General features: G+C 52.8%; 1 protein-coding gene and 1 long non-coding RNA gene across 3 annotated transcripts in view; both read left to right on the forward strand.

Annotated features, from left to right (window-relative positions):
- The first annotated feature begins 561 nt into the window (after positions 1 to 561).
- Positions 562 to 11778, forward strand: LOC144952082 (uncharacterized). 2 transcript variants are annotated; one of them, XR_013640572.1, is made up of 4 exons: positions 562 to 744; positions 3690 to 3771; positions 9068 to 9230; positions 11632 to 11778. It is a non-coding gene; the product is annotated as an uncharacterized LOC144952082 (long non-coding RNA). The 2 variants fall into 2 exon arrangements; XR_013640571.1 differs by having other exon boundaries at positions 11635 to 11778.
- Positions 11779 to 12926: 1148 nt separating this feature from the next.
- Positions 12927 to 27500, forward strand: part of LOC144952018 (uncharacterized) — a 29971-nt gene continuing 15397 nt past the window's right edge. The window contains exons 1-9 of the mRNA XM_078882408.1: positions 12927 to 13090; positions 14635 to 14756; positions 17940 to 18210; positions 18743 to 18867; positions 19377 to 19548; positions 21218 to 21424; positions 22044 to 22070; positions 25468 to 25507; positions 25732 to 25904. Coding sequence (XP_078738534.1) covers positions 14673 to 14756; positions 17940 to 18210; positions 18743 to 18867; positions 19377 to 19548; positions 21218 to 21424; positions 22044 to 22070; positions 25468 to 25507; positions 25732 to 25904 — 1099 coding nt within the window. The 5' untranslated portion in view covers positions 12927 to 13090; positions 14635 to 14672. The remainder of the gene's footprint in view (positions 13091 to 14634; positions 14757 to 17939; positions 18211 to 18742; positions 18868 to 19376; positions 19549 to 21217; positions 21425 to 22043; positions 22071 to 25467; positions 25508 to 25731; positions 25905 to 27500) is intronic.

Here is a 27500-nt window from a genome sequence, read left to right on the forward strand (position 1 = left end):
GAGTCGCCTTCTCAGTCGCACTCCTAGAGGCTTCGTAATGTCGGAAGCGATGATGATGATGCCGCTGATGATGATGATGCTGAAGCTGATGATGATGCCGCTGTTGCTGCTGATGCCGCTGATGATGATGCCGCTGAAGCTGATTATGCTGATGATGATGCTGCTGATGCTGCTGATGTTGCTGATGCCGATCATGCCGATGATGCCGATGATGCCGATGATGACGATGATGACGATGATGCCGATGATTCCGATGATGATGCCGCTGATGACGATGATGTCGCTGCTGCTGCTGATGCCGCTGATGATGATGCCGCTGATGCTGACAAACGTTCCCCCCCTGCACCCCACCCCCACATCCCCCCAACCCCCCCCCCCCCCATTGTCCCCCACTCCCCACACCCCCCTACACCCCCACACCCCCCCCATTGGCCCCCCACCCCCCCATCGGCCCCATCCTCCACACCCCCCCCCCAACAACCCCATGCCCCCCACACCTTGCCCCCCACCCCCCCCCCCACACGCCCCCCCCCCCCAGGCCTAAGCGAACGCCCCCTGCCACTCATCCTGCAGTCGCCTAGCAACCACACGGCGCTGGTGGGAGGCAGCGTGCGATTGGTCTGCCGGGCGGTCGGTGCCCCGCCCCCCGCCGTCCATTGGCTGAGGGGCGGCTCGCGAACTTTCACCCTCGACCCCCGGGTCACGGAGCCCGACGAGGGCGTGGTGCAACTGAGCGACGTCAAGGCGAGTCACGTGACCCCCGCGGTGACGCAATGAGTCACGTGACCCCCGCGGTGACGCAATGAGTCACGTGATCCCCGCGGTGACGCAATGAGTCACGTGACCCCCGCGGTGACGCAATGAGTCACGTGACCCCCGCGGTGACGTAATGAGTCACGTGACCCCCGCGGTGACGCAATGAGTCACGTGACCCCCGCGGTGACGTAATGAGTCACGTGACCCCCGCGGTGACGCAATGACGAGTCACATGACCCCGCGGTGACGTAATGAGTCACGTGACCCCCGCGGTGACGCAATGACGAGTCACATGACCCCACGGTGACGCAATGAGTCACGTGACCCCCGCGGTGACGCAATGAGTCACGTGACCCCCGCGGTGACGCAATGAGTCACGTGATCCCCGCGGTGACGCAATGAGTCACGTGACCCCCGCGGTGACGCAATGAGTCACGTGACCCCCGCGGTGACGTAATGAGTCACATGACCCCACGGTGACGCAATGAGTCACGTGACCCCCCGCGGTGACGCAATGAGTCACGTGACCCCCGCGGTGACGCAATGAGTCACGTGACCCCCGCGGTGACGCAATGAGTCACGTGATCCCCGCGGTGACGTAATGAGTCACGTGATCCCCGCGGTGACGCAATGAGTCACGTGACCCCCGCGGTGACGCAATGAGTCACGTGATCCCCGCGGTGACGCAATGAGTCACGTGACCCCCGCGGTGACGCAATGAGTCACGTGATCCCCGCGGTGACGCAATGAGTCACGTGACCCCCGCGGTGACGCAATGAGTCACGTGACCCCCGCGGTGACGCAATGAGTCACGTGACCCCCGCGGTGACGCAATGAGTCACGTGACCCCCGCGGTGACGCAATGAGTCACGTGATCCCCGCGGTGACGCAATGAGTCACGTGACCCCCGCGGTGACGCAATGAGTCACGTGACCCCCGCGGTGACGTAATGAGTCACGTGATCCCACGGTGACGCAATGAGTCACGTGACCCCCGCGGTGACGCAATGAGTCACGTGACCCCCGCGGTGACGCAATGAGTCACGTGACCCCCGCGGTGACGTAATGAGTCACGTGATCCCCGCGGTGACGTAATGAGTCACGTGATCCCCGCGGTGACGCAATGAGTCACGTGACCCCCGCGGTGACGCAATGAGTCACGTGATCCCCGCGGTGACCCAATGAGTCACGTGGACCCCCGCGGTGACGTAATGAGTCACGTGATCCCCGCGGTGACGTAATGAGTCACGTGACCCCCGCGGTGACGCAATGAGTCACGTGACCCCCGCGGTGACGCAATGAGTCACGTGACCCCCGCGGTGACGCAATGAGTCACGTGACCCCCGCGGTGACGTAATGAGTCACGTGATCCCCGCGGTGACGCAATGAGTCACGTGACTATTTCTATAGTACTACAATTGTAGTAGCTGCTACAGCTACTACGTATGTAGCTACTACTACATGTGTAGCTACTACATATGTAGTAGCTACACATGTAGTAGCTACATATGTAGTAGCTACATATGTAGTAGCTACTACTTCTGCACTTGCTCTATTACTATAGTACTACAATTGTAGTAGCTACTACAGCTACTACATATTAAGCTACTACTACATGTGTAGCTACTACTACATATGTAGTAGCTACATATGTAGTAGTAGCTACATATGTAGTAGCTACTACTTCTGCACTTGCTCTATTACTATAGTACTACAATTGTAGTAGCTGCTACAGCTACTACATATGAAGCTACTACTACATGTGTAGCTACTACTACATATGTAGTAGCTACATATGTAGTAGTAGCTACTACTTCTGCACTTGCTCTATTACTATAGTACTACAATTGTAGTAGCTGCTACAGCTACTACGTATGTAGCTACTACTACATGTGTAGCTACTACTACATATGTAGTAGCTACATATGTAGTAGTAGCTACATACGTAGTAGCTACATATGTAGTAGCTACCACTAATGCACTTGCTCTATTACTATAGTACTACAATTGTAGTAGCTGCTACAGCTACTACGTATGTAGCTACTTTTGCTACGAGGATTATAATCCGGCACTGCTACCCACCGCCCCGCACCCTCCTCCCCTTCCTCCTCCCGTCTCTACCCGCTTGCCCCTATCCCCTCTAACCCCCTCTAACCCCCTCTCACCCCCTCTCACCCCCTCTAACCCCCTCTAACCCACTCTAATCCCCTCTAATCCCCTCTAACCCCCTCTAATCCCCTTCTAACACCCTCTAACCCCCTCTAACCCCCTCTAACCCCCTCTAACCCCCTCTAACCCCCTCTAACCCCCTCTAATCCCCTCTAACCCCCTCTAATCCCCTTCTAACACCCTCTAACCCCCTCTAACCCCCTCTAACCCCCTCTAACCCACTCTAATCCCCTCTAACCCCCTCTAACCCCCTCTCACCCCCTCTAATCCCCTCTAACCCCCTCTAACCCCCTCTCACCCCTTCTAATCCCCTCTCACCCCCTCTCACCCCCTCTAACCCCCTCTAACCCACTCTAATCCCCTCTAACCCCCTCTAACCCCCTCTCACCCCCTCTAATCCCCTCTCACCCCCTCTAACCCCCTCTAACCCCCTCTCACCCCTTCTAATCCCCTCTAACCCCCTCTAACCCCCTCTCACCCCCTCTAATCCCCTCTAACCCCCTCTAACCCACTCTAACCCCCTCTCACCCTCTCTCACCCCCTCTAACCCCCTCTCACCCCTTGTCACCCCCTCTCACCCCCTCTAACCCCCTCTAACCCCCTCTAACCCACTCTAATCCCCTCTAATCGCCTCTAACCCCCTCTAATCCCCTTCTAACACCCTCTAACCCCCTCTAGCCCCCTCTAATCCCCTCTAACCCCCTCTAACCCCCTCTCACCCCCTCTAACCCCCTCTCCCCGCCGCGTCTATCCCCCCTTGCGCAGCCGGAGGACGCGGGGCCGTACACGTGCGTGGCCGCCAACGTGCACGGGGAGACCAGCGCCGTGGCCTTCGTGGACGTGAAGGGTGAGGGGCGGGGGGCGGGGGGGGGCAGGGGGGGGCGAGGGGGCGGGGGGGGTGGGGGGGGTGGGGGGGCATCTGCGCGTGATGGAGATGGGGAGAGGATGAGGGAGAGAGATGAGAGGGAGATGAGAGAGATGAGAGTGAGATAGATGAGAGAGATATGAGAGAGATGACAGAGAGATGAGAGAGCGAGATGAGAGAGATATGACAGAGAGATGAGAGAGATGAGAGTGAGAGATGAGAGAGAGATGAGAGAGAGATGAGAGAGATGAGAGTGAGAGATGAGAGAGATATGAGAGAGAGATGAGAGGGAGAGATGAGAGAGAGATGAGAGAGATATGAGAGAGAGATGAGAGGGAGAGATGAGAGAGAGATGAGAGAGAGATGAGAGAGATGAGAGTGAGAGATGAGAGAGATATGAGAGAGAGATGAGAGGGAGAGATGAGAGAGATATGAGAGAGAGATGAGAGAGATGAGAGGGAGATATGAGAGAGATGAGAGAGATATGAGAGAGATGAGAGAGAGATGAGAGGGAGAGATGAGAGAAAGATGAGAGAGATGAGATGGAGATGAGAGAAACGTCGTGATTTAATTTATTGTTATTTTATTTTTTACCTACGTGACTTTACTGAAAAAACCAAAAGAGTATGGACCCTTGCAGACACGGAAACTTCAAATCGAGAATTCAAATCTAGAACGTATACGTACTGCTCGTATTGCCCGTTTATCAAATTAATATTTATTTTAAATGTTGCTCGTCTTGCAAAACACTCGCAGACCGAGTTACTCGCAATCCAAGGTTTTACTGTATTTAAAAATGCGTGGCTCCAGCAGCTTGCTAATCTCCGTGTAATGACGACTTGAGACACGCTTCTCTAGAGATGACACCTTACTGAAGACACTTGGCATCAGGCGGAGACCCCCATTGCAACAGCCCCGAGTCTCCCGCATATCTCTTCCTTTATATAGCAACACGAGGCCACGCCCCCCTCCTCGACCAATCTCGCTGACTCTGGACGCTCGCTCCACCAGCAGACTCCACCGTCCCCTTCCGTCACGTGACCACGCTCCCTTTTCGAACATTCCCGTAGCCACCAGTCCCTTCGCACTCACAACTGACTCGCCTGTCATTACCTCCCGTGGCCACCAGTCCCTTCGCACTCACAACTGACTCGCCTGTCATTACCTCCCGTGGCCACCAGTCCCTTCGCACTCACAACTGACTCCCCTGTCATTACCTCCCATGGCCACCAGTCCCTTCGCACTCACAACTGACTCCCCTGTCATTACCTCCCATGGCCACCAGTCCCTTCACACTCACAACTGACTCCCCTGTCATTACCTCCCGTGGCCACCAGTCCCTTCACACTCACAACTGACTCCCCTGTCATTGCCTCCCATGGCCACCAGTCCCTTTGCACTCACAACTGATACCCCTGTCATTACCTCCCGTGGCCACCAGTCCCTTCACACTCACAACTGACTCCCCTGTCATTACCTCCCGTGGCCACCAGTCCCTTCACACTCACAACTGACTCCCCTGTCTTTACCTCCTGTGGCCACTGGGCCCTTCACACTCACAGCTGACTCCCCTGTCATTACCTCCCGTGGCCACCAGTCCCTTCACACTCACAACTGATACCCCTGTCATTACCTCCCGTGGCCACCAGTCCCTTCACACTCACAACTGACTCCCCTGTCATTACCTCCCGTGGCCACCAGTCCCTTCACACTCACAACTGACTCCCCTGTCTTTACCTCCTGTGGCCACTGGGCCCTTCACACTCACAGCTGACTCCCCTGTCATTACCTCCCGTGGCCACCAGTCCCTTCACACTCACAACTGATACCCCTGTCATTGCCTCCCATGGCCACCAGTCCCTTTGCACTCACAACTGATACCCCTGTCATTACCTCCCGTGGACACCAGTCCCTTCACACTCACAACTGACTCCCCTGTCATTACCTCCCGTGGCCACCAGTCCCTTCACACTCACAACTGACTCCCCTGTCTTTACCTCCTGTGGCCACTGGGCCCTTCACACTCACAGCTGACTCCCCTGTCATTACCTCCCGTGGCCACCAGTCCCTTCACACTCACAACTGATACCCCTGTCATTACCTCCCGTGGCCACCAGTCCCTTCACACTCACAACTGACTCCCCTGTCATTACCTCCCGTGGCCACCAGTCCCTTCACACTCACAACTGACTCCCCTGTCTTTACCTCCTGTGGCCACTGGGCCCTTCACACTCACAGCTGACCTCCCTGTCATTACTTTCCGTGGCCACCAGTCCCTTCACACTCACAACTGACTCTCCTGTCATTTTCCTCCCGTGGCCACCAGTCCCTTCAGACGCACAACTGACTCCCCTGTCATTACCTCCCATGGCCACCAGTCCCTTCATACTCACAGCTGACTCCCCTGTCATTACCTCCCGTGGCCACCAGTCCCTTCACACTCACAGCTGACTCCCCTGTCATTACCTCCCGTGGCCACCAGTCCCTTCACACTCACAGCTGACTCCCCTGTCATTACCTCCCGTGGCCACCAGTCCATTCACACTCACAACTGACCCCCCTGTCATTACCTCCCGTGGCCACCAGTCCCTTCACACTCACAGCTGACTCCCCTGTCATTACCTCCCGTGGCCACCAGTCCCTTCACACTCACAGCTGACTCCCCTGTCATTACCTCCCGTGGCCACCAGTCCCTTCACACTCACAGCTGACTCCCCTGTCATTACCTCCCGTGGCCACCAGTCCCTTCACACTCACAACTGACTCCCCTGTCATTACCTCCCGTGGCCACCAGTCCCTTCGCACTCACAACTGACCCCCCTGTCATTACTTTCCGTGGCCACTTGTCCCTTCGCACTCACAACTGACCCCCCTGGCATTACTTTACGTGGCCACCAGTCCCTTCGCACTCACAACTGACCCCCCTGTCATTACTTTCCGTGGCCACTTGTCCCTTCGCACTCACAACTGACTCCCCTGTCATTACCTCCCGTGGCCACCAGTCATTTCACACTCACAACTGACCCCCCTGTCATTACTTTCCGTGGCCACTTGTCCCTTCGCACTCACAACTGACTCCCCTGTCATTACCTCCCGTGGCCACCAGTCCCTGCGCACTCACAACTGACTCCCCTGTCATTACCTCCCGTGGCCACCAGTCCATTCACACTCACAACTGACTCCCCCGTCATTACCTCCCGTGGCCACCAGTCACTTCACACTCACAACTGACCCCCCTGTCATTACTTTCCGTGGCCACTTGTCCCTTCGCACTCACAACTGACTCCCCTGTCACTACCTCCCGTGGCCACTTGTCCCTTCGCACTCACAACTGACCCCCCTGTCATTACTTTCCGTGGCCACTTGTCCCTTCGCACTCACAACTGACCCCCTGTCATTACGTTCCGTGGCCACTTGTCCCTTCACACTCACAACTGACCCCCCTGTCATTACTTTCCGTGGCCACTTGTCCCTTCGCACTCACAACTGACTCCCCTGTCATTACTTTCCGTGGCCACTTGTCCCTTCGCACTCACAACTGACCCCCCTGTCATTATTTTCCGTGGCCACTTGTCCCTTCGCACTCACAACTGACCCCCCTGTCATTACTTTCCGTGGCCACTTGTCCCTTCGCACTCACAACTGACCCCCCTGTCATTACTTTCCGTGGCCACTTGTCCCTTCGCACCACATGCTGCAACACATGTCCAAGCTGTAAGCCAACTTCGTTCATTTGTGGCCAGGTTGCTTCTGAAAAAGAGCTACATAGCTCACTGGGCTTTGCCTGCGAACAATGAACATAGTTCGTAGTTAAGTTCAGTATATTTGGAGTTCGCGTGTCTCTCTCTCTCCGCGGTCGCGTGGTGTTTTTTTTTCCTCCGGTCTTTCCCCTCCACGTTTAGAGTCGACGGTAACGCCATCAAACTATTTGGCTGCGGCTATAAATGCACACGTGATGACGATGACGATGAGAATTCTAGATTCTAGATTTGAAGCTTTCGTGACTGCAAGGATTCGTACTCTATTGTTTTTTTCGGTAAAGTCACGTAGGTAAAAAAATAAATTAAATTAATGAAAACAACTAAATTAAATCGCGACGTTTCGGGTGCAACACAAGCATCCTTCATCAGGTGCGAAAGCATCATGGAGCCAGCATTCGTCGCCTCTGAAACAGAGCTACGTTCATCAGTGGGGGCCTTCCCTACTTGGTGAAGTAAAACAAACTAAACATTCATCTTCTTGGTTATTTCGGTAAAGTCACGTAGAAGGGAAGTAATAAAATAATAAAAACAAAACGTAATAAAATAATATAATTCTCACGACGTTTCGGCCACAACGCAAGCAGCCATCTTCAGGTGAAGAATGAAACACCACCAAGCTAGGAGCGTATATTTAAGCTGGGCTGGAAGGGGGGAGGTGCGAAGAAGAGCGCCTTAACTTTACCGAAAGAACCAAGAAGATGAATCCCTGCAGTCACGAAAGCTTTAAATCGAAAATTAAACTAAACATTCGTTTTAGTTTTTTTTAAGATGCAGTGAGATGAGAGACGTGCAGACGTGGCGGCGGTCAGATAGATTTGCTCACTCGTTACGCTAATGATCTGTCCACGTTGATTGTGATCCGAATTTGATGCATGAGTTGTGTACCCCTCCTAATTTGTCAATTGTATGAGAGGGGGGAGGGTCCATGGCTTTTAATGGACCCCCCCCCCCTCCCTTGAGCTACTTGGGCTGCTTAACCTTTGATTGGTTTGCTTTATGCGTAGCGCCGCCTATCGTCTCGATTGAATAACCCCACCCCCCACTCCCGTACCTCCACCTACCCCCACCACCCACATACCCCGCCCTCCACCACGTTCCGTAACCCACCCCACCTACCCCCACCTACCCCCCCCCACCTACCACCACCTACCCCCTCCCCCCGTCCCGTACCCTTTTACCCCCTCCCCCGTCCCATACTCCTGACCCCCCCTTACCCCCACCTAACCCCCTCCCCCGCCCCGTACCCCCCACCTACCTACCCCCACCTACCCCCACCTACCCCCCCACCCACTCCCCCTCCGTCCAATACCCCACCCCCACCAACCCCTCCCATCCCCACGAACCCCCACCTACCTACCCCCACCTACCTCACCCCCACCTACCCCCACATACCCCCCACCCCACTCCCCCCCCCCCGTCCGATACCCCACCCCCACCAACCCCCCTCCACCCGTCCCCTACCCTCCCCCCCCCCACCTACCCCCACCCTCACCCTCACCTACCTCCCCCCCCACCAGAGTACACGGGTCTCATTGGTCAGGGCCGCACCGCTGACCTCAGCAAGGTCCCCTCTCCTCCCAGCAAGCCGGAGGTCACGGGGGTCACGCGGACATCCGTGACTCTGACGTGGCAGCCCAGCGGCTCCGTGCCCACCACATCCTACGTCGTGGAAGCCTACAGGTGTGGGGAGCTGTGAGATGTTGACTACCTCGCCTGGTGCGCAGGAGGTCGTGGGTTCGATCACGACCCTGACGACGCCTGCTGCTGTGTATTTGGAGTTTGCGTGTCTCTCTCTGTCATCATCATCATCACGGTGGCTAGGAGATGTTAACTCCCTCGCCTGGTATGCAGGAGGTCGTGGGTTCGATCCCGACCCTGACGCCTGTTGCTGTGTATTTGGAGTTTGCGTGTCTCTCTCTCTCATCATCGTCAGGGTGGTGAGATGTTAACTACCTCGCCTGGTGCGCAGGAGGTCGTGGGTTCGATCACGAACCTGGCAAAGCCTGCTGCTGTATATTTAGAGTTTGCGTGTGTCTCATCATCATCATCATCGTGGTGGCTATGAAATGTTGACTACCTCGCCTGGTGTGCAGGAGGTCGTGGGTTCGATCACGACCCTGGCAAAGCCTGCTGCTGTACATTTAGAGTTTGCGTGTGTCTCATCATCATCATCGTGGTGGCTATAAGATGTTGACTACCTCGCCTGGTGTGCAGGAGGTCGTGGGTTCGATCACGATCCCTGATGACGCCTGCTGTATAGTTGGAGTCTGCGTGTCTCTCTCATCATCATCATCATCATGGTGGCTATGAGATGTTAACTACCTCGCCTGGTCTACAGGAGGTCGTGGGTTCGATCACGATCCCTGATGACGCCTGCTGTATAGTTGGAGTTTGCTTGTCACTCTCATCATCATCATCACGGTGGTGAGATGTTAACTTCCTCGATCCCGTGTTTAGTTGTGCTCCCCCCCCCCCCCCTCCCGCATCTCCGATCAGCGTGGTTGGCTACGTATGGTGTGAAAAATGTCCAACATACACTACACTATACACTACACTATACACTACTATACACTACACTATACACTACTATACACTACTATACACTACACTATACACTACACTATACACTACTATACACTACACTATACACTACACTATACACTAAACTATACACTACACTATACACTACACTATACACTACACTATACACTACTATACACTACACTATACACTACACTATACACTACACTACTATACACTACTATACACGATACTATAAATTACACTAAGCACTACACTATGATACACTACTATCCACTGCACTACTATACACTACACTACTATACACCACACTATACATTACACTATACACTACTACACTACACACTACACTATACACTACTACACACTACACTACACTATACACTACACACTACACTATACACTACTACACACTACACTACACTATACACTACTATACACTACACTATACACTACACTACACACTACACTATACACTACTACACACTACACTATACACTACACTATACACTACACTATACACTACACTACACACTACACTCTACACTACACTATACACTACTACACTACACACTACACTATACACTACTACACTACACTCTACACTACACTACTACACTACACTATACACTACACTACTATACACCACACTATACACTACACTATACACTACTATACACTACACTATACACCACACTATACACTACACTATACACTACACTATACACTACTACACTACTACACTACACTATACACTACTACACTACACTATACACTACACTATACACTACACTACACACTACACTATACACTACACTATACACTACACTACTATACACTACTACACTCTACACTACTACACTACACTACACACTACACTATACACTACACTACTAGACTCTACACTACACTCTACACTACACACTACACTACACACTACACTATACACTACTACACTACACTATACACTACACTATACACTACACACTACACTATACACTACACTATACACTACACTACTATACACTACTACACTCTACACTACTACACTACACTACACACTACACTATACACTACACTACTAGACTCTACACTACACTCTACACTACACACTACACTACACACTACACTATACACTACACTATACACTACACACTACACTATACACTACACTATACACTACACTACTATACACTACTACACTCTACACTACTACACTACACTATACACTACACTATACACTACACTACTAGACTCTACACTACACTCTACACTACACACTACACTACACACTACACTACACTACTACACTATACACTACACTATACACTACACTATACACTACACACTACACTATACACTACACTATACACTACACTACTATACACTACTACACTCTACACTACTACACTACACTATACACTACACTATACACTACACTACTAGACTCTACACTACACTCTACACTACACACTACCACACACTACTACACTCTACACTACACTATACACTACAACTAGCGCCTGTTTGCGTGTGGAAGCAGCCAGTCCCTGGGTGGCGCCTGGCTGACGGTGGGGGAGGGTGTGGAGACCTCCACGCTGCACTATACACTACACTATACACTACACTATACACTACACTATACACTACTACACTACACTATACACTACTACACTACACTATACACTACACTATACACTACTACACTACTACACTACACTATACACTACTACACTACACTATACACTACACTATACACTACACTACACACTACACTATACACTACACTATACACTACACTACTATACACTACTACACTCTACACTACTACACTACACTACACACTACACTATACACTACACTACTAGACTCTACACTACACTCTACACTACACACTACACTACACACTACACTATACACTACTACACTACACTATACACTACACTATACACTACACACTACACTATACACTACACTATACACTACACTACTATACACTACTACACTCTACACTACTACACTACACTACACACTACACTATACACTACACTACTAGACTCTACACTACACTCTACACTACACACTACACTACACACTACACTATACACTACACTATACACTACACACTACACTATACACTACACTATACACTACACTACTATACACTACTACACTCTACACTACTACACTACACTATACACTACACTATACACTACACTACTAGACTCTACACTACACTCTACACTACACACTACACTACACACTACACTACACTACTACACTATACACTACACTATACACTACACTATACACTACACACTACACTATACACTACACTATACACTACACTACTATACACTACTACACTCTACACTACTACACTACACTATACACTACACTATACACTACACTACTAGACTCTACACTACACTCTACACTACACACAACCACACACTACTACACTCTACACTACACTATACACTACAACTAGCGCCTGTTTGCGTGTGGAAGCAGCCAGTCCCTGGGTGGCGCCTGGCTGACGGTGGGGGAGGGTGTGGAGACCTCCACGCTGCACTATACACTACACTATACACTACACTATACACTACACTATACACTACTACACTACACTATACACTACTACACTACACTATACACTTCTATACACTACACTATACACCACACTATACATTACACTACTACACACTACACTACACTATACACTACTACACTACAATATACACTACACTCTACACTACACTATACACTACTACACTACACTCTACACTACACTATACACTACAACTAGCGCCTGTTTGCGTGTGGAAGCAGCCAGTCCCTGGGTGGCGCCTGGCTGACGGTGGGGGAGGGTGTGGAGACCTCCACGCTGGTGGTGCGAGGCCTGCGCTCCAACTCGGTCTACATATTCCTCGTGCGCGCCGCCAACCCCCACGGACTGAGTCAGCCCAGCGCGCTCTCGGATCCCGTACACACGCAAGGTGATTGGGTGGGGGGTGTGTGTGGGGGGGAGTGGGGGGGGGTGTGGGGGGTGTGTGGGTGGGGGGGTGGTGTGTGTGGGGTGTGTGGTGTGTGTTGGGTGTGTGGGGTGTATGGTGGGGGTGTGTGTGTGGTGTGTGTGGTGTGTGTGTGTGGGTGGTGTGTGTGGGGGGTGTGTGTGGTGTGTGTGTGGTGTGGGTGGTGTGTGTTGGGGGTGTGTGTGGTGTGTGTGTGTGGGTGGTGTGTGTGGGGGGTGTGTGTGGTGTGTGTGTGGTGTGGGTGGTGTGTGTGGTGTGTGTGGGTTGTGTGTGTGTTGTGTGTGTGGTGTGTGTGTGTGTGGGGGTGTGTGGTGTGTGTGTGTGTGGTGTGTGGGTGTGTGTGGTGTGTGTGGGTTGTGTGTGTGGTGTGTGTGGTGTGTGTGGTGTGTGTGGGTTGTGTGTGTGTTGTGTGTGTGGGTGTGTGTGTGTGTGGGGGTGTGTGGTGTGTGTGTGTGTGGTGTGTGGGTGTGTGTGGGTGTGTGTGTGGTGTGTGTGTGGTGTGTGTGGTGTGTGTGGTGTGTGTGTGGTGTGTGGGTGTGTGTGATGTGGGTGCTGTGTGTGTGTGGGGAGCGGTGGTGCAGTGGTTAGCGCTACGCTGCGCTACGAACCTGGCCACCCGGGTTCGATTCCCGCTCACGGCCAACACCCAGTGACGATTATCTGCACCGGTCCTGGGCCTCCCCTAGGTCGTCTCAGCCTCAAATGAGGACCTGTTTGGGGTGTGTAAGAACATCGCCAACTGGGGAGACACAGGCGGGTCGGGCGTGGTGATGACCCCCCCCCCCACCCCCCCACGTGCCGTGCCGGCCTTCATATGTCCTCACGACCAGCACTTGCCCCAACAGTGTGTTGAAGCTATACGGGGGATCTTTGTTTTTTGCGTGTGCGCGGTCAGCGTACTGCCCCCCAGCCAACCCCGGCGGCGAGTTCCATTGCCCGCTCACGGCCAACACCGGCGACGATGAATTGTCCGAAACCGGCCAATTCTCCCCGTGTGTCTGTCCCTCTGCGTGTGCGTCCTGGCTAGGCCGGTCTGTCCATCGCTCCAGGCTGTCCATCGATCCATCGGCTCCGTCCGTGGTTTATTTTCTTGTTGTTTTGCGTTCGTTCTGTCCGTCCCATCGTCCCTGTCTGCCGGTACATGCAGCGTTTCCCGTCCCTCTGTCTGTGTCGTCCTGTTCGCCTGTGTGTCCGTCTGTCTGTGTCGCCCTGTCCGCCTGTATGTCTACATGTCGCCCTGTCCGCCTGTATGTCTACTTGTCGTCCTGTCCGCCTGTGTGTCTAAGTGTCATCCTATCTGCCTGTGTGTCCCTCTGTCTAAGTGTCGCCCTGTCTGCCTGTGTGTCAGCGTTCACCGTCTTCGTCAGTCCGCCCGTCCACCAGCCGATCCGTCGGTCGGTGACCCCCAATCCCGGAATGTCGACCTCTCCCCGCCTGAGTTCAACCCCCCCCCCCGACCCCGTGACCCCGACCCCCGCCTGTGACCCCCCGACCCCCGCCGCTTTCAGACATCCGCCCCACGGGACACGCCGTCGACCCGCGGGACATGAAGAGCGTTCTGGGGGACGCCGTGATCCGCCTTCTCAACCCCATCACCATCTCCTCCACCTCCGTGCAGCTCCACTGGACGGTAAGGTTTGACCCAAGAAATGTATTTTGTTTCGAACTCCTGCTGCTGCTGTTGTTGTTGTTGTTTGGTTTGTTGTTACGCGCCCGCCCGCCCGCCCGCACCTCCGATGAGCGCGGTTGGGTTACGTACGGTGCGAAAGAAGTTCAGCATACATGCATACTACTATACACTACACTATACACTACACTGCTATACACTACACTGCTATACACTATACTACTATACACTACACTATACACTACACTACTATACACTACACTGCTATACACTACACTATACACTACATACACTGCTATACACTACACTACTATACACTACACTACTATACACCACACAATATACACTACACTATACACTACACTATACATTACTATACACTACACTACTTTACACTACACTGCTATACACTACACTGCTATACACTACACTACTATACACTACACTACTATACACTACACTGCACTGCTATACACTACACTACTATACACTACACTATACACTACACTACTATACACTACACTACTATACACTACACTACTATACACTACACTACTATACACTACACTATACACTACACTATACACTACACTATACACTACACTACACTATACACTACACTATACACTACACTATACACTACACTACTATACTACATTGAAATGAGGGATTTCGATCGGATCATTGGGGAGGGGCACGTGCCCCCCCCCCCCCCCCCCCGCCAGTGAACTAAACTAACAGGTCCCTGCGGGGTGAGCTGGTAGGAACGAACAAATGAATGGCTATAATAGAATGAAATGGCGGGGGTACGATACGAAGGGAGAGTTTGAGGCCTAGTTCTAGGCTTTAGGCCTAGCTGTAGGCTTTAGGCCGCTGTGAGTTAATTTTTAATTTAAATGTTTTAATTATTAATGTAAAAGCTTTACATTTAAATGTTTCTATTTAAAAACATAAGGGAATGTAACATTGTTGAACATTAACTCCCTTTCACACACGCGGGGGTACGATACGAATGGAGAGTTTGAGGCCTAGTTCTAGGCTTTAGGCCTAGCTGTAGGCTTTAGGCCGCTGTGAGTTAATTTTTAATTTAAATGTTTTAATTATTAATGTAAAAGCTTTACATTTAAATGTTTCTATTTAAAAACATAAGGGAATGTAACATTGTTGAACATTAACTCCCTTTCACACACGCGGGGGTACGATACGAATGGAGAGTTTGAGGCCTAGTTCTAGGCTTTAGGCCTAGCTGTAGGCTTTAGGCCGCTGTGAGTTAATTTTTAATTTAAATGTTTTAATTATTAATGTAAAAGCTTTACATTTAAATGTTTCTATTTAAAAACATAAGGGAATGTAACATTGTTGAACATTAACTCCCTTTCACACACGCGGGGGTACGATACGAATGGAGAGTTTGAGGCCTAGTTCTAGGCTTTAGGCCTAGCTGTAGGCTTTAGGCCGCTGTGAGTTAATTTTTAATTTAAATGTTTTAATTATTAATGTAAAAGCTTTACATTTAAATGTTTCTATTTAAAAACATAAGGGAATGTAACATTGTTGAACATTAACTCCCTTTCACACACGCGGGGGTACGATACGAATGGAGAGTTTGAGGCCTAGTTCTAGGCTTTAGGCCTAGCTGTAGGCTTTAGGCCGCTGTGAGTTAATTTTTTATTTAAATGTTTTAATTTAAAACTATCTCAGGGAATTATAAGGGAATGTTACACTTGTTTAGCCAGGAAAGCCTCGCTGAGTCTAAAGGTTTTTGTAGGGTCCTGCCGAGTGTTTGCAGTAGGGGGCGATGTTGCTACACCTAATCGGACGGACGGACGGACGATATAATCTATTTCGATTGAAAGCTTCTTTCGTGACTGCAGGGATTCATCTTCTTGGTTCTTTCGGTAAAGTCACGTAGAAGGGAAGTAATAAAATAATAAAAATAAAACACAATAAAATAATTCTCACGACGTTTCGGCCACAACGCAAGCAGCCGTCTTCAGGTGAAAACCAGGTCCGTCGAGGCGACAGAGTCAGACTCCGAAACGTCGTGAGAATTATTTTATTGTGTTTTATTTTTATTCTTGTATTACTTCCCTTCTACGTGATTTTACCGAAAGAACCAAGAAGATGAATCCCTGCAGTCACGAAAGCTTTAAATCGAAATTATTTTATAATATTTTATTTTTATTATTTTATTACTTCCCTTCTACGTGATTTTACCGAAAGAACCAAGAAGATGAATCCCTGCAGTCACGAAAGCTTTAAATCGAAATTATTTTATTATGTTTTATTTTCATTATTTTATTACTTCCCTTCTACGTGACTTTACCGAAAGAACCAAGAAGATGAATCCCTGCAGTCACGAAAGCTTTACATCGAGATTATTTTATTATGTTTTATTTTTATTATTTTATTACTTCCCTTCTACGTGACTTTACCGAAAGAACCAGGAAGATATAATCTATTGTAGGCTGGTTCACTTCGTTCCTACCAGTATAAACTATTTTTATTGCGAGCAGGCAAGGCCCACTGAGCTATGCAGATCTTTTTCAGAAGCAACGTGGCCACAAATCATAGCTCAACGAAGTGGCTCATCATCATCATCTGTAAATGTACAGCAGCCAAACACTCTAAAACGCCTGACGCTGATCCTAAATGAGGAAGGGAAAATAAACCCACGCGACCACGGAGAGAGAGACGCAGACTCCAAATATACAGCAGCAGGCGTTAGGGGTCAAGGATCGAACCCACGACCACCTGCACACCAGGCGAGGTAGTTAACATCTCACCACAGTGATGATGATGATGATGATGAGAGAGATGCAGACTCCAAATATACAGCAGCAGGCGTCAGCGTCGGGATGGAATCCGTGACCTCCTGTATACCAGGCGAGGTAGTCAACATCTCCTAGCCACCGTGATGATGATGAGAGAGAGACGCAGACTCCAAATATACAGCAGCAGGCATCATAGTCTGGATCGAACCCACGACCTCCTGCACACCAGGCGAGGTAGTTAACATCTCCTAGCCACCGTGATGATAATGAGAGAGAGAGAGAGACACGCAAACTCCAAATATACAGCAGCAGCAGGCATCGTCAGGGTCGGAATGGAACCCACGACCTCCTGCACACCGGGCGAGGGCGACAACATCCACGTGCGCCGTCCGCCGTGCGTTCACCTCCACAGGTGGAGAAGCCTTCGCCGCTCTTCCACGGATTCCAGGTCCTCTACCGCCTCGTCGGCTACGGCGGCGGTGGCGATGATGATGATGATGATGGCGGCGGTGGTGGCGGTGGCTCGCCGTGGATGAGCGAGGAGGTGCGTGGAGCGTCCGAGAGGGCCGCGGTTCTGTCGGGCCTGCGCAAGGGGGCCGCCTACCGCGTCAAGGTGCGGCCCTTCCACGGGGACACGCGGGGAGAGGCCAGCGCCGGGAGGACGCTCCGCACGCCCGAAGAAGGTGACCGGGACGTGTGTGGTGTAGTGTGTGGTGTGTGTGGTGTGGTGTGTGTGGTGTGGTGTAGTGTGTGTGGTGTGTGGTGTAGTGTATAGTGTAGTGTATAGTGTAGTATAATGTAATGTATATTGTAGTGTGTAGTGTAGTGTATAGTGTGTAGTGTATAGTGTAGTGTAGTGTATAGTGTAGTGTATAGTGTAGTGTATAGTGTAGTGTATAGTAGTGTAGTGTATAGTGTAGTGTATAGTAGTGTAGTGTATAGTGTAGTGTATAGTAGTGTAGTGTATAGTAGTGTAGTGTATAGTGTAGTGTATAGTAGTGTAGTGTATAGTAGTGTAGTGTATAGTGTAGTGTATAGTGTAGTGTAGTGTATAGTGTAGTGTAGTGTGTGAGTGGGTGGGCTGGTGAGTGAGTTGGAACCACCACCGCGTAACCACCCCCCCACCCCCCCCACCCCCCACCCCCCCCACACCCCCCCACCCCCCCCCACCCCCCACCCCCCCACACCCCCCCACCCCCCCCACACCCCCCACAGCCCCCGGCGCCCCCCCACAGGAAGTGCGTCTGCATCCCTTCACGGAGGAGAACAGCACCGGGGTGCTGGTGGCATGGCAGCCGCCTCCAGAGGAACAGCACAACGGTGTGCTGACAGAGTACAAGGTGCCACCACCACCACCACCACTATCACCACCACCACTATCACCACTATCACCACCAACACCACTATCACCACCACCACTATCACCACCACCACCAACACTATCACCACCACCACCACCCCCACCACCACCACCACCCCCACTACCCCCACCACCACCCCCACCACCACCCCCACCACCACCCCCACCACCACCACCCCCACCCCCACCACCACCCCCACCACCACCCCCACCACCACCACCACCACCACCCCCACCACCCCCACCACCCCCCCCACCACCCCCACCCCCACCACCCCCCCCACCACCCCCACCCCCACCCCCACCACCACCCCCACCACCACCCCCACCACCCCCACCGCCCCCACCACCCCCACCACCACCACCACCCCCACCACCCCCACCACCCCCACCACCCCCACCACCACCCCCACCACCCCCACCACCCCCACCACCCCCACCACCCCCACCGCCCCACGCTTACCGTGACCCCCCCCCCACCCCGCCCAGGTGTGGTGTGGTGGTAACGACAGCCGCCTGCCGGTGATCCGCTCCGTGGACGGCGGCACGCTGTCGCTCACCATCCCTCGCCTCGCGGGCGGAGTGCGCTACGGACTCACCGTCGCCGCGGGCAACGCCGCCGGAGTGGGTCCGCACAGCGAGCCGGCCTACGTGTTGCTAGGTAACCGGAGGATGAGCGTGTGTGTGTGTGCGTGTGTGAGCGTGTGTGTGCGCGTGCGTGTGTGTGTGTGTGTGAGCGTGTGTGTGTGTGTGCCAGTGTGTGTGTGAGCGTGTGCATGTGTGTGTGTGTGTGTTTGAGTGTGTGAGCGTGTGTGTGTGTGCGCGTGTGTGTGTGCACGTGTGTGTGCGCGTGTGTGTGTGTGTTTGAGTGTGTGAGCGTGTGTGTGTGTGTGAGCGTGTGTGTGTGCCAGTGTGTGTGTGTGTGTGAGCGTGTGCATGTGTGTGTGTGTGTTTGAGTGTGTGAGCGTGTGAGTGTGTGAGCGTGTGTGTGTACGCGTGTGTCTGCGTGTGTGTGTGAGTGTGTGAGCGTATGTGTGTGTAAGCATGTGTGTGTGTGAGCGTGTGGGTGTGAGCGTGTGTGTGAGCGTGCGCGTGCGTGTGTGTGCGTGTGTGTGTGTGCGTGTGTGTGAGCGTGTGTGCGCACGTGAGTGTGTGTGCGTGCCTGTGTGTGTGTGTGAGCGTGTGTGAGCGTGTTTGTGTTTCTCTGTGTGTCTCTGTGTGTGTGTGTGTGCGCATGTGTGTGTATGTGTCTGTCTGTGTGCTCTATGTGTGTCTGTGTGTGTCTCTATGTGTGCCTGTGTGAGTGTTTGTTCGTGTGTCTGTGTGTGTATCTCTGTTTGTGTGTCTGTGTGTGTCTGTGTGTGTCTGTCTTTGTCTCTGTGTGTGTCTATATGTGTGCCTGTGTGAGTGTTTGTTTTTGTGTCTGTGTGTGTCTCTCTGTTTGTGTGTTTGTGTGTCTGTGTGTGTCTGTATGTGTCTGTGTGTGCCTATGTGTGTCTCTGTGTGTGTCTCTGTGTGTGTCTCTGTGTGTTTCTGTGTTTCTCTGTGTATGTATTTGTATGTGTTTCTGTGTGTGTGTGTGAGCAGGCCCAGGTAAAACTACATGGCCCGGAGTCAGAACCATTCCCTGTTCACCTTGGGGTGCGACAGGGATGTCCTCTGGCTCCCACATCATTTAGCATCTATTTTGACCACGTTGTTCGTGAAGCCTTCGATGGCTGTACCGGAGGAATTTCATCTGGTACAGATACAATGGGAGGCTGATCGATGCCTGGGTGCGGTCAAGGGATGGCTCCCTATTGCTCAACCACGTTATGTTTGCCGGTTACGATTCCTGCTTGACGGCCATCAACGCCAGATAACCGCTGGCGGTGGCCGTGAGCAGGAAACGAACTTGGGTCCCCCCCGGGTTTCGCAGTGCAGCGCACCACCACCACCACCACCACCGCCACCACCGCCACCAACACCGCCACTGCCACCACCACCACCACACTACCACCGCCACCACCAACACCACCACCGCCACCACCACAAACACCGCCGCCACCACCGCCACCACCACCAACACCGCCGCCACCACCGCCACCACCACCACCACTGCCACCACCACAAACACCGCCACCACCGCCGCCGCCACCATCACCATGAGCCTGTCAAACTCGCCACGATCGCCAAATCACCATCTCACCTCCCCACCCACCCAACCCCACCCACCCACCCACCCCTCCCCACCCACACCTCCCCACCCACCCCTCCCCACCCACCCCCCCCACCCCTCCCCACCCACTCACCCCTCCCCACCCACCCCTCCCCACCCACCCCCTGGGCAGACGCGACGTCCTTGAGTGGCCCGCTGGAGCGGGGCGACAACGTGAGCCTGGCTGAGCAGATCTCGGACGTGGTGCGCCGGCCGGCGTTCATCGCGGGCATCGGCACGGCGTGCTGGGTGGTGCTCATGGTGTTCAGCGTGTGGCTCTACCGGCAGCGCAAGAAGCGAGCGGGGCTGCTCGGCTCGTCCTACGCCTCCACCAGCAAGGGTGAGCGAGCGGGCGGGCGAGTGACGGAGTGAGCGGGTCGGTGAGTGAGCGAGCGGGTGGGCGAGCGAGTGAGTGAGTGAGTGAGTGAGTGAGTGAGTGAGTGAGTGAGCGAGTGACAGAGAGAGCGAGCGAGTGAGTGACAGAGTGAGTGAGCGAGTGACAGAGTGAGTGAGTTAGCGAGCGGGCGAGTGACAGAGTGAGCGAGTGAGCGAGTGAGTGAGTGAGTGACAGAGTGGGCGAGGGAGCGAGTGACAGAGTGAGCGAGCAGGAGAGTGACAGAGTGAGCGAGTGAGAGAACGAGCGAGCGAGTGAGAGAACGAGCGAGCGAGCGAGTGAGAGTCAACGAGTGAATGAAGAAGGGCCATTTCCCGAAACGTCACCTGTTTTATATTTACTTCTTTTTAAAACCACACGCTGCCTTGGCCTCCCTCGTGGTTCCGGTGGCTTCCGTGCAATGACCGCTGGTGATTGTGACCCCCTCCCCCCACCCCCCTCTGCCCCGCCCCCACACTCCTCCCCCCTCTGCCCCCCACCCGCACATCCCCTCACCCTCATCTGCCCCCCCTCAACACGCCCCCCGCCCCCCCCCCTCTGCTCCCTGCCGTGCACCCCCACGCAGTTCCGTCTTTCACATTCACGCCGTCAGGTACTGAACATGACGCCGCCTCGGTCGGTGGTGGACAACACCCCAACGCAACACCGCAAACAACAACGCACAACACCAAAACAACACCCAAACAACACCCAAACGCAACACCGCGAACAACAACGCACAACACCAAAATAACACCCAAACAACACCCAAACAACACCCAAACAACACCCAAACGCAACACCACGAACAACAACGCACAACACCAAAACAACACCCAAACAACACTCCAACGCAACACCACGAACAACAATGCACAACACCCGCACAACACCAAAACAACACCCAAACGCAACACCGTGAAGAACATCACACAACACCCGCACAACACGAAAACAACACCCAAACTACACCCAAACATTGACCGAACAACACCCGAACAACACCAGCACAGTGACCAAACAACAACCGAACAATGACCAAACAACACCCAAACAACAACCGGGCAACAACCAAACTACCGAACAACAACAACAACCACACAACAACCACACATCACCCGAATAACAACCGAACAACACAAAAATGGCACCCGAACAACACCTAAACAACACCCAAACATCCGAATAACAAAACAACTGAACAACACCAGTAACAACACCCAGACAACATCCGACGAACACCCAAACAACACCCAGACAACAGCCCACCAACACACAAACAACACCCAGACAACAACAGACCAACACCCAAACAACACCCAGACAACAGCCCACCAACACACAAACAACACACAGAAAACAACAGACCAACACCCAAACAACGCCCAGACAACAGCCCACCAACACCCAAACAACGACTGAACAACACCAGTAACAACACCCAGACAACAACCGACCAACACCCAGACAACTCCCAGGCAACACCTGAGCATTTGTTGAGGGGGGTCTTGACCAAGCGCCTGATCAGCCTGCGGGTGACAGTTTTCGCCACAAGGTGGCGATGGTACCACCACCCACACGCAATAACAAGTCAGTCCTAGATTTGAAGCTTTCGTGACTGCAAGGATTCATACTCTTAGTTCTTTCGGTGAAGTCACGTAGGTAAAAAATGAAATTAAAATTAATAAAAAATAAAAACAATAAAAATCACGACGTTTCGGAGGCAACACAAGCTTCCGTCTTTAGGTGAAACTGGCTCCTCCCCCCTCTTGGGACTTCTCTCCACTTGATACAGATTTTTTGCTGTGACAGTTTCACCTGAAGACGGAAGCTTGTGTTGCCTACGAAACGTCGTGATTTTTATGGTTTTTATTTTTTATTAATTTAAATTTCATTTTTTACCTACGTGACTTTACCGAAAGAACAAGTCAGTCGCCACTAGGTGGCGATGGTACCCACACCCCATTGCATCTCACCGGGATTTTTGCACACGGCCTTGATATGCTGTGCATTTTGTGTAAGTCTTTTGCTGTTTTTTCCCCGGATTTTTCTGTTGCGCGTCTTCACTTTGAGATGTTTTCTTGTTCATGTTTTTTTGTTTGTTGCATTCTCACCCGATTTAAGAGCCAAATGGCTCACAGGGCCATACCTAATGCATGAACTTGAACTGAACCAAACGCGATAACAACAGTCAGTCGCCACCAGGTGGCGATGGTACCCGCACCCCATTGCATCCCACCGGGATTTTTGCACACGGCCTTGATGTGCTGTGCTTTTTCTGTAAGACTTTTGCAGTTTTTTTCCGGATTTTTCTGTTGCGCGTCTTCACTTTAAGATGTTTTCATGTTCATGTGTTTTGTTTGTTGCGATCGCAACCGATTCAAGAGCCGAATGGCTCGCAGGGCCACACCTAATACATGAACTTGAACTGAACCACATGCGATAACAACAGTCAGTCGCCACTAGGTGGCGATGGTACCCACACCCCATTGCATCCCACCGGGGATTTTTGCACACGGCCTTGATGTGCTGTGCCTTTTGTGTTAGTCTTTGCTGTTTTTTCCCCGGATTTTTCTGTTGCGCGTCTTCACTTTAAGATGTTTTTTTGTTCATGTTTTCTGTTAGTTGCGATCGCACCCGATTCAAGAGCCGAATGGCTCGCAGGGCCGTACTTAATACATGAACTTGAACTGAACCACACGCAATAACAACAGTCAGTCGCCACCCAGCGGGCGGAAGATGCCACTACGTCGCTTGTGCAGTGCCGGATGATTATCCGAGTAGAAAAAGTATCTGGGGGGCCGTCCATAAATGACGTCACGCGATTTTTGACGATTTCTGACGCCCCCCCCCCTCGTCACACGGCGTCACAAAAAGTCAGAGCCCCCCTCAAATATGACGTCACAAAGCTCTGCCCCCCCCAAAAAAAACGCTTTAAACTATCGTCATTGTAGTGCGTATTTAATGTGGCGCTGCACTCTGATGTTGTAGGAGAAAGCATTTATTAAGAAGTATATTTAATTAAGTAGAACGTGTTGTCTATAATTATTTAAAGTTGCGCATTTCGATGTGACGTCACATTTCTCAACCCCCCCCCCCCCTCGTCACACATCGTCACAAATGTCTGACCCCCCCCCCCCTAGGTGCGTGACGTCATTTATGGACGGCCCCCTACATATGCTAAGGGCCCCACACTTTCAAGGGCCCCGCGCTAAACGCTTTCAATCTATCGATTCCGGTTTCAGTGATTCTGCACTTGCTCTATTGCTATAGTACTATACTGCCCTTCAACTTTTGCGAACGACTGGGTGTTTAAGGTTGACGATTTCTCATATTATCCGTCTGTACAGCAAATGAAAAAATAGAAGTACTCTACTATGCAAGTAAAAAATGCGTGTGTTTTAATATTTACGTTTTTTTTTATATGAGGCCCCTTTATAACTCGTGCTCCCGCACTAGCTTCATCCGGCACTGCACTTGTGCCAGGCTACGTGCACCTATCAGGCCACGTGAAACTGTACTGCCGGCAGGAGGTGCAGACCCCAGGTGCCACGGGTCGACTGAGAAAAGGTCCTCCCCGTGTAGCCTAAACCAGACTTCTAGATTTGAAGCTTTCGTGACTGCACGGATTCATACTCTCAGGATTTTATTTTACTTTTATTTCCATTATTACTTTTAGTAACTTTTAATTTTATGTTTTACCTACGTGACTAAACCAATCTGTTGGGGGCAAGTGGTGTCAGCGATCAGCACCTGGGCAGGGTAGTGTCAGGGTGTTGTGCCAGGTGGGGCTAGTGATTAATCACGGTTTATCGGGGTCGTTATCCAGCACTTGCCCCGACGGGTTGCGAGGTTTACACGGGTCACCTTTGTCTTTGTGTCGGGGCGTGGTGCTGGCCATCCAACCCCAGTCGTGTGCTGTGCCGGCCTTCATGGGTGCTACTCGCTAACAGCACTTGCCCCTACGGTATGTTAAGGCTATACGGGGGATCTTTGTCTTTGTGTTGCAGTGACGTATCAACGCGGCGAAGGCAACAACAGCACTGGCAGGTAACAGCAGCAGCCCCGATGAGCACGGTTGGCTACGTACGGTGCGAAAGAAGTTCAACACACACACACAAAGGTGGCCGGGCGTGGTGCTGGCCACCCACCCCCCAAGTTCTGGCCTTCATAGGTGCAACTCGCAAGCACTTGCACAGCACTTGCCCCGACAGTCCGTCACAGGCTATGCGGGGGACCTTTGTCTTTGCCTGTGTGTGTGTGTGTATGAGCAGGTCGGGCCTGATGCACGTGGACGCGTCTCACCACTGGCTGGCGGACACGTGGCCCACCGCCGGCGGGGGTCACCACCACCAGCAGCAGCACCAGCAGCAGCACCACCAGCAGGGTGACTGCGCCCTCGGCTGCTGTGCCACGGCTGGAGTCAGCAGTGACAGCAACCTCACAAGTAGGGAACGCCCCGCCCCCTTCCGCCATCTTCCCCACTACGTCACGAGTAGGGAACGCCCCTCCCCCTTCCCCCATTGTCCCCTCAATGTCACGAGTAGGGAAGCCCCTCCCCCTTCCTCCATCTTCTCCACTACGTCACGAGTAGGGAAGCCCCTCCCCCTTCCTCCATCGTCCCCACTACGTCACGAGTAGGGAAGCCCCTCCCCCTTCCTCCATTGTCCCCACTACGTCACGAGTAGGGAAGCCCCTCCCCCTTCCTCCATCGTCCCCACTACGTCACGAGTAGGGAAGCCCCTCCCCCTTCCTCCATTGTCCCCACTACGTCACGAGTAGGGAAGCCCCTCCCCCTTCCTCCATCGTCCCCACTACGTCACGAGTAGGGAAGCCCCTCCCCCTTCCTCCATTGTCCCCACTACGTCACAAGTAGGGAAGCCCCTCCCCCTTCCTCCATCGTCCCCACTACGTCACGAGTAGGGAAGCCCCGCCCCTTTCCTCCATCGTCCCCACTACGTCACGAGTAGGGAAGCCCCTCCCCCTTCCCCCATTGTCCCCACTACGTAACGAGTAGGGAAGCCTCACCCCCTCCACGTCACCAGTAGGGAAGCCCCGCCCCTTTCCTCCATCGTCCCCACTACGTCACAAGTAGGGAAACCCCTCCCCCTTCCTCCATCGTCCCCACTACGTCACGAGTAGGGAAGCCCCTCCCCCTTCCCCCATTGTCCCCACTACGTAACGAGTAGGGAAGCCCCGCCCCCTCCACGTCACCAGTAGGGAAGCCCCTCCCCCTTCCTCCATCGTCCCCACTACGTCACGAGTAGGAAAGCCCCTCCCCCTTCCTCCATTGTCCCCACTACGTCACGAGTAGGGAAGCCCCTCCCCCTTCCCCCATTGTCCCCTCCACGTCACGAGTAGGGACGCCCCGCCCCCTCCACGTCACGAGTAGGGAAACCCCGCCCCCTTCCCCCATTGTCCCCTCCACGTCACGAGTAGGGACGCCCCTCCACGTCACAATTAGGAACGCCCCGCCCCCTCCACGTCACGAGTAGGGAAGCCCCGCCCCCTTCCTCCATCGCCCCCTCTACATCACGAGTAGGGTCGCCCCGCCCCTTCCACGTCACGAGTATGGAAGCCCCGCCCCCTCCACGTCACGAGTAGGGAAGCCCCGCCCCCTTCCTCCATCGCCCCCTCTACGTCACGAGTAGGGACGCCCCTCCCCCCATCGTCCCCTCAACGTCACGAGTAGGGAGCAGCCCTCCCTAACCCCCCCAACACCCCCCCCCCCCACCATATATATGATCACTGCGGATCGTGAATCGAGATGGCGTGCATCAATCCCCCTCTCAGCCTGTCACGTCACAGACAAGACGCCACCGAGAAGCGGGGGTTCGTTTCGTGATCTTTTACCGCGGGGTTCGCCGCTGCGTCCATCCGTTTCATCGGCTAACACTGTCGGCAACATCGGTGATTCCGTGGTAATGGTACGAGCGGGCCAGCGACGGAGTCGGCCATCATTGGTACCTCATTTGCCAGTAAAAAAATATGATAATTGTTTTTTTACCCTTTTATCTGGCAATAAAACTGACACCTTTTTTTA

Source organism: Lampetra fluviatilis, chromosome 65, assembly GCF_964198595.1.
Source record: "Lampetra fluviatilis chromosome 65, kcLamFluv1.1, whole genome shotgun sequence".
NCBI classification, from domain to species: domain Eukaryota; kingdom Metazoa; phylum Chordata; class Hyperoartia; order Petromyzontiformes; family Petromyzontidae; genus Lampetra; species Lampetra fluviatilis.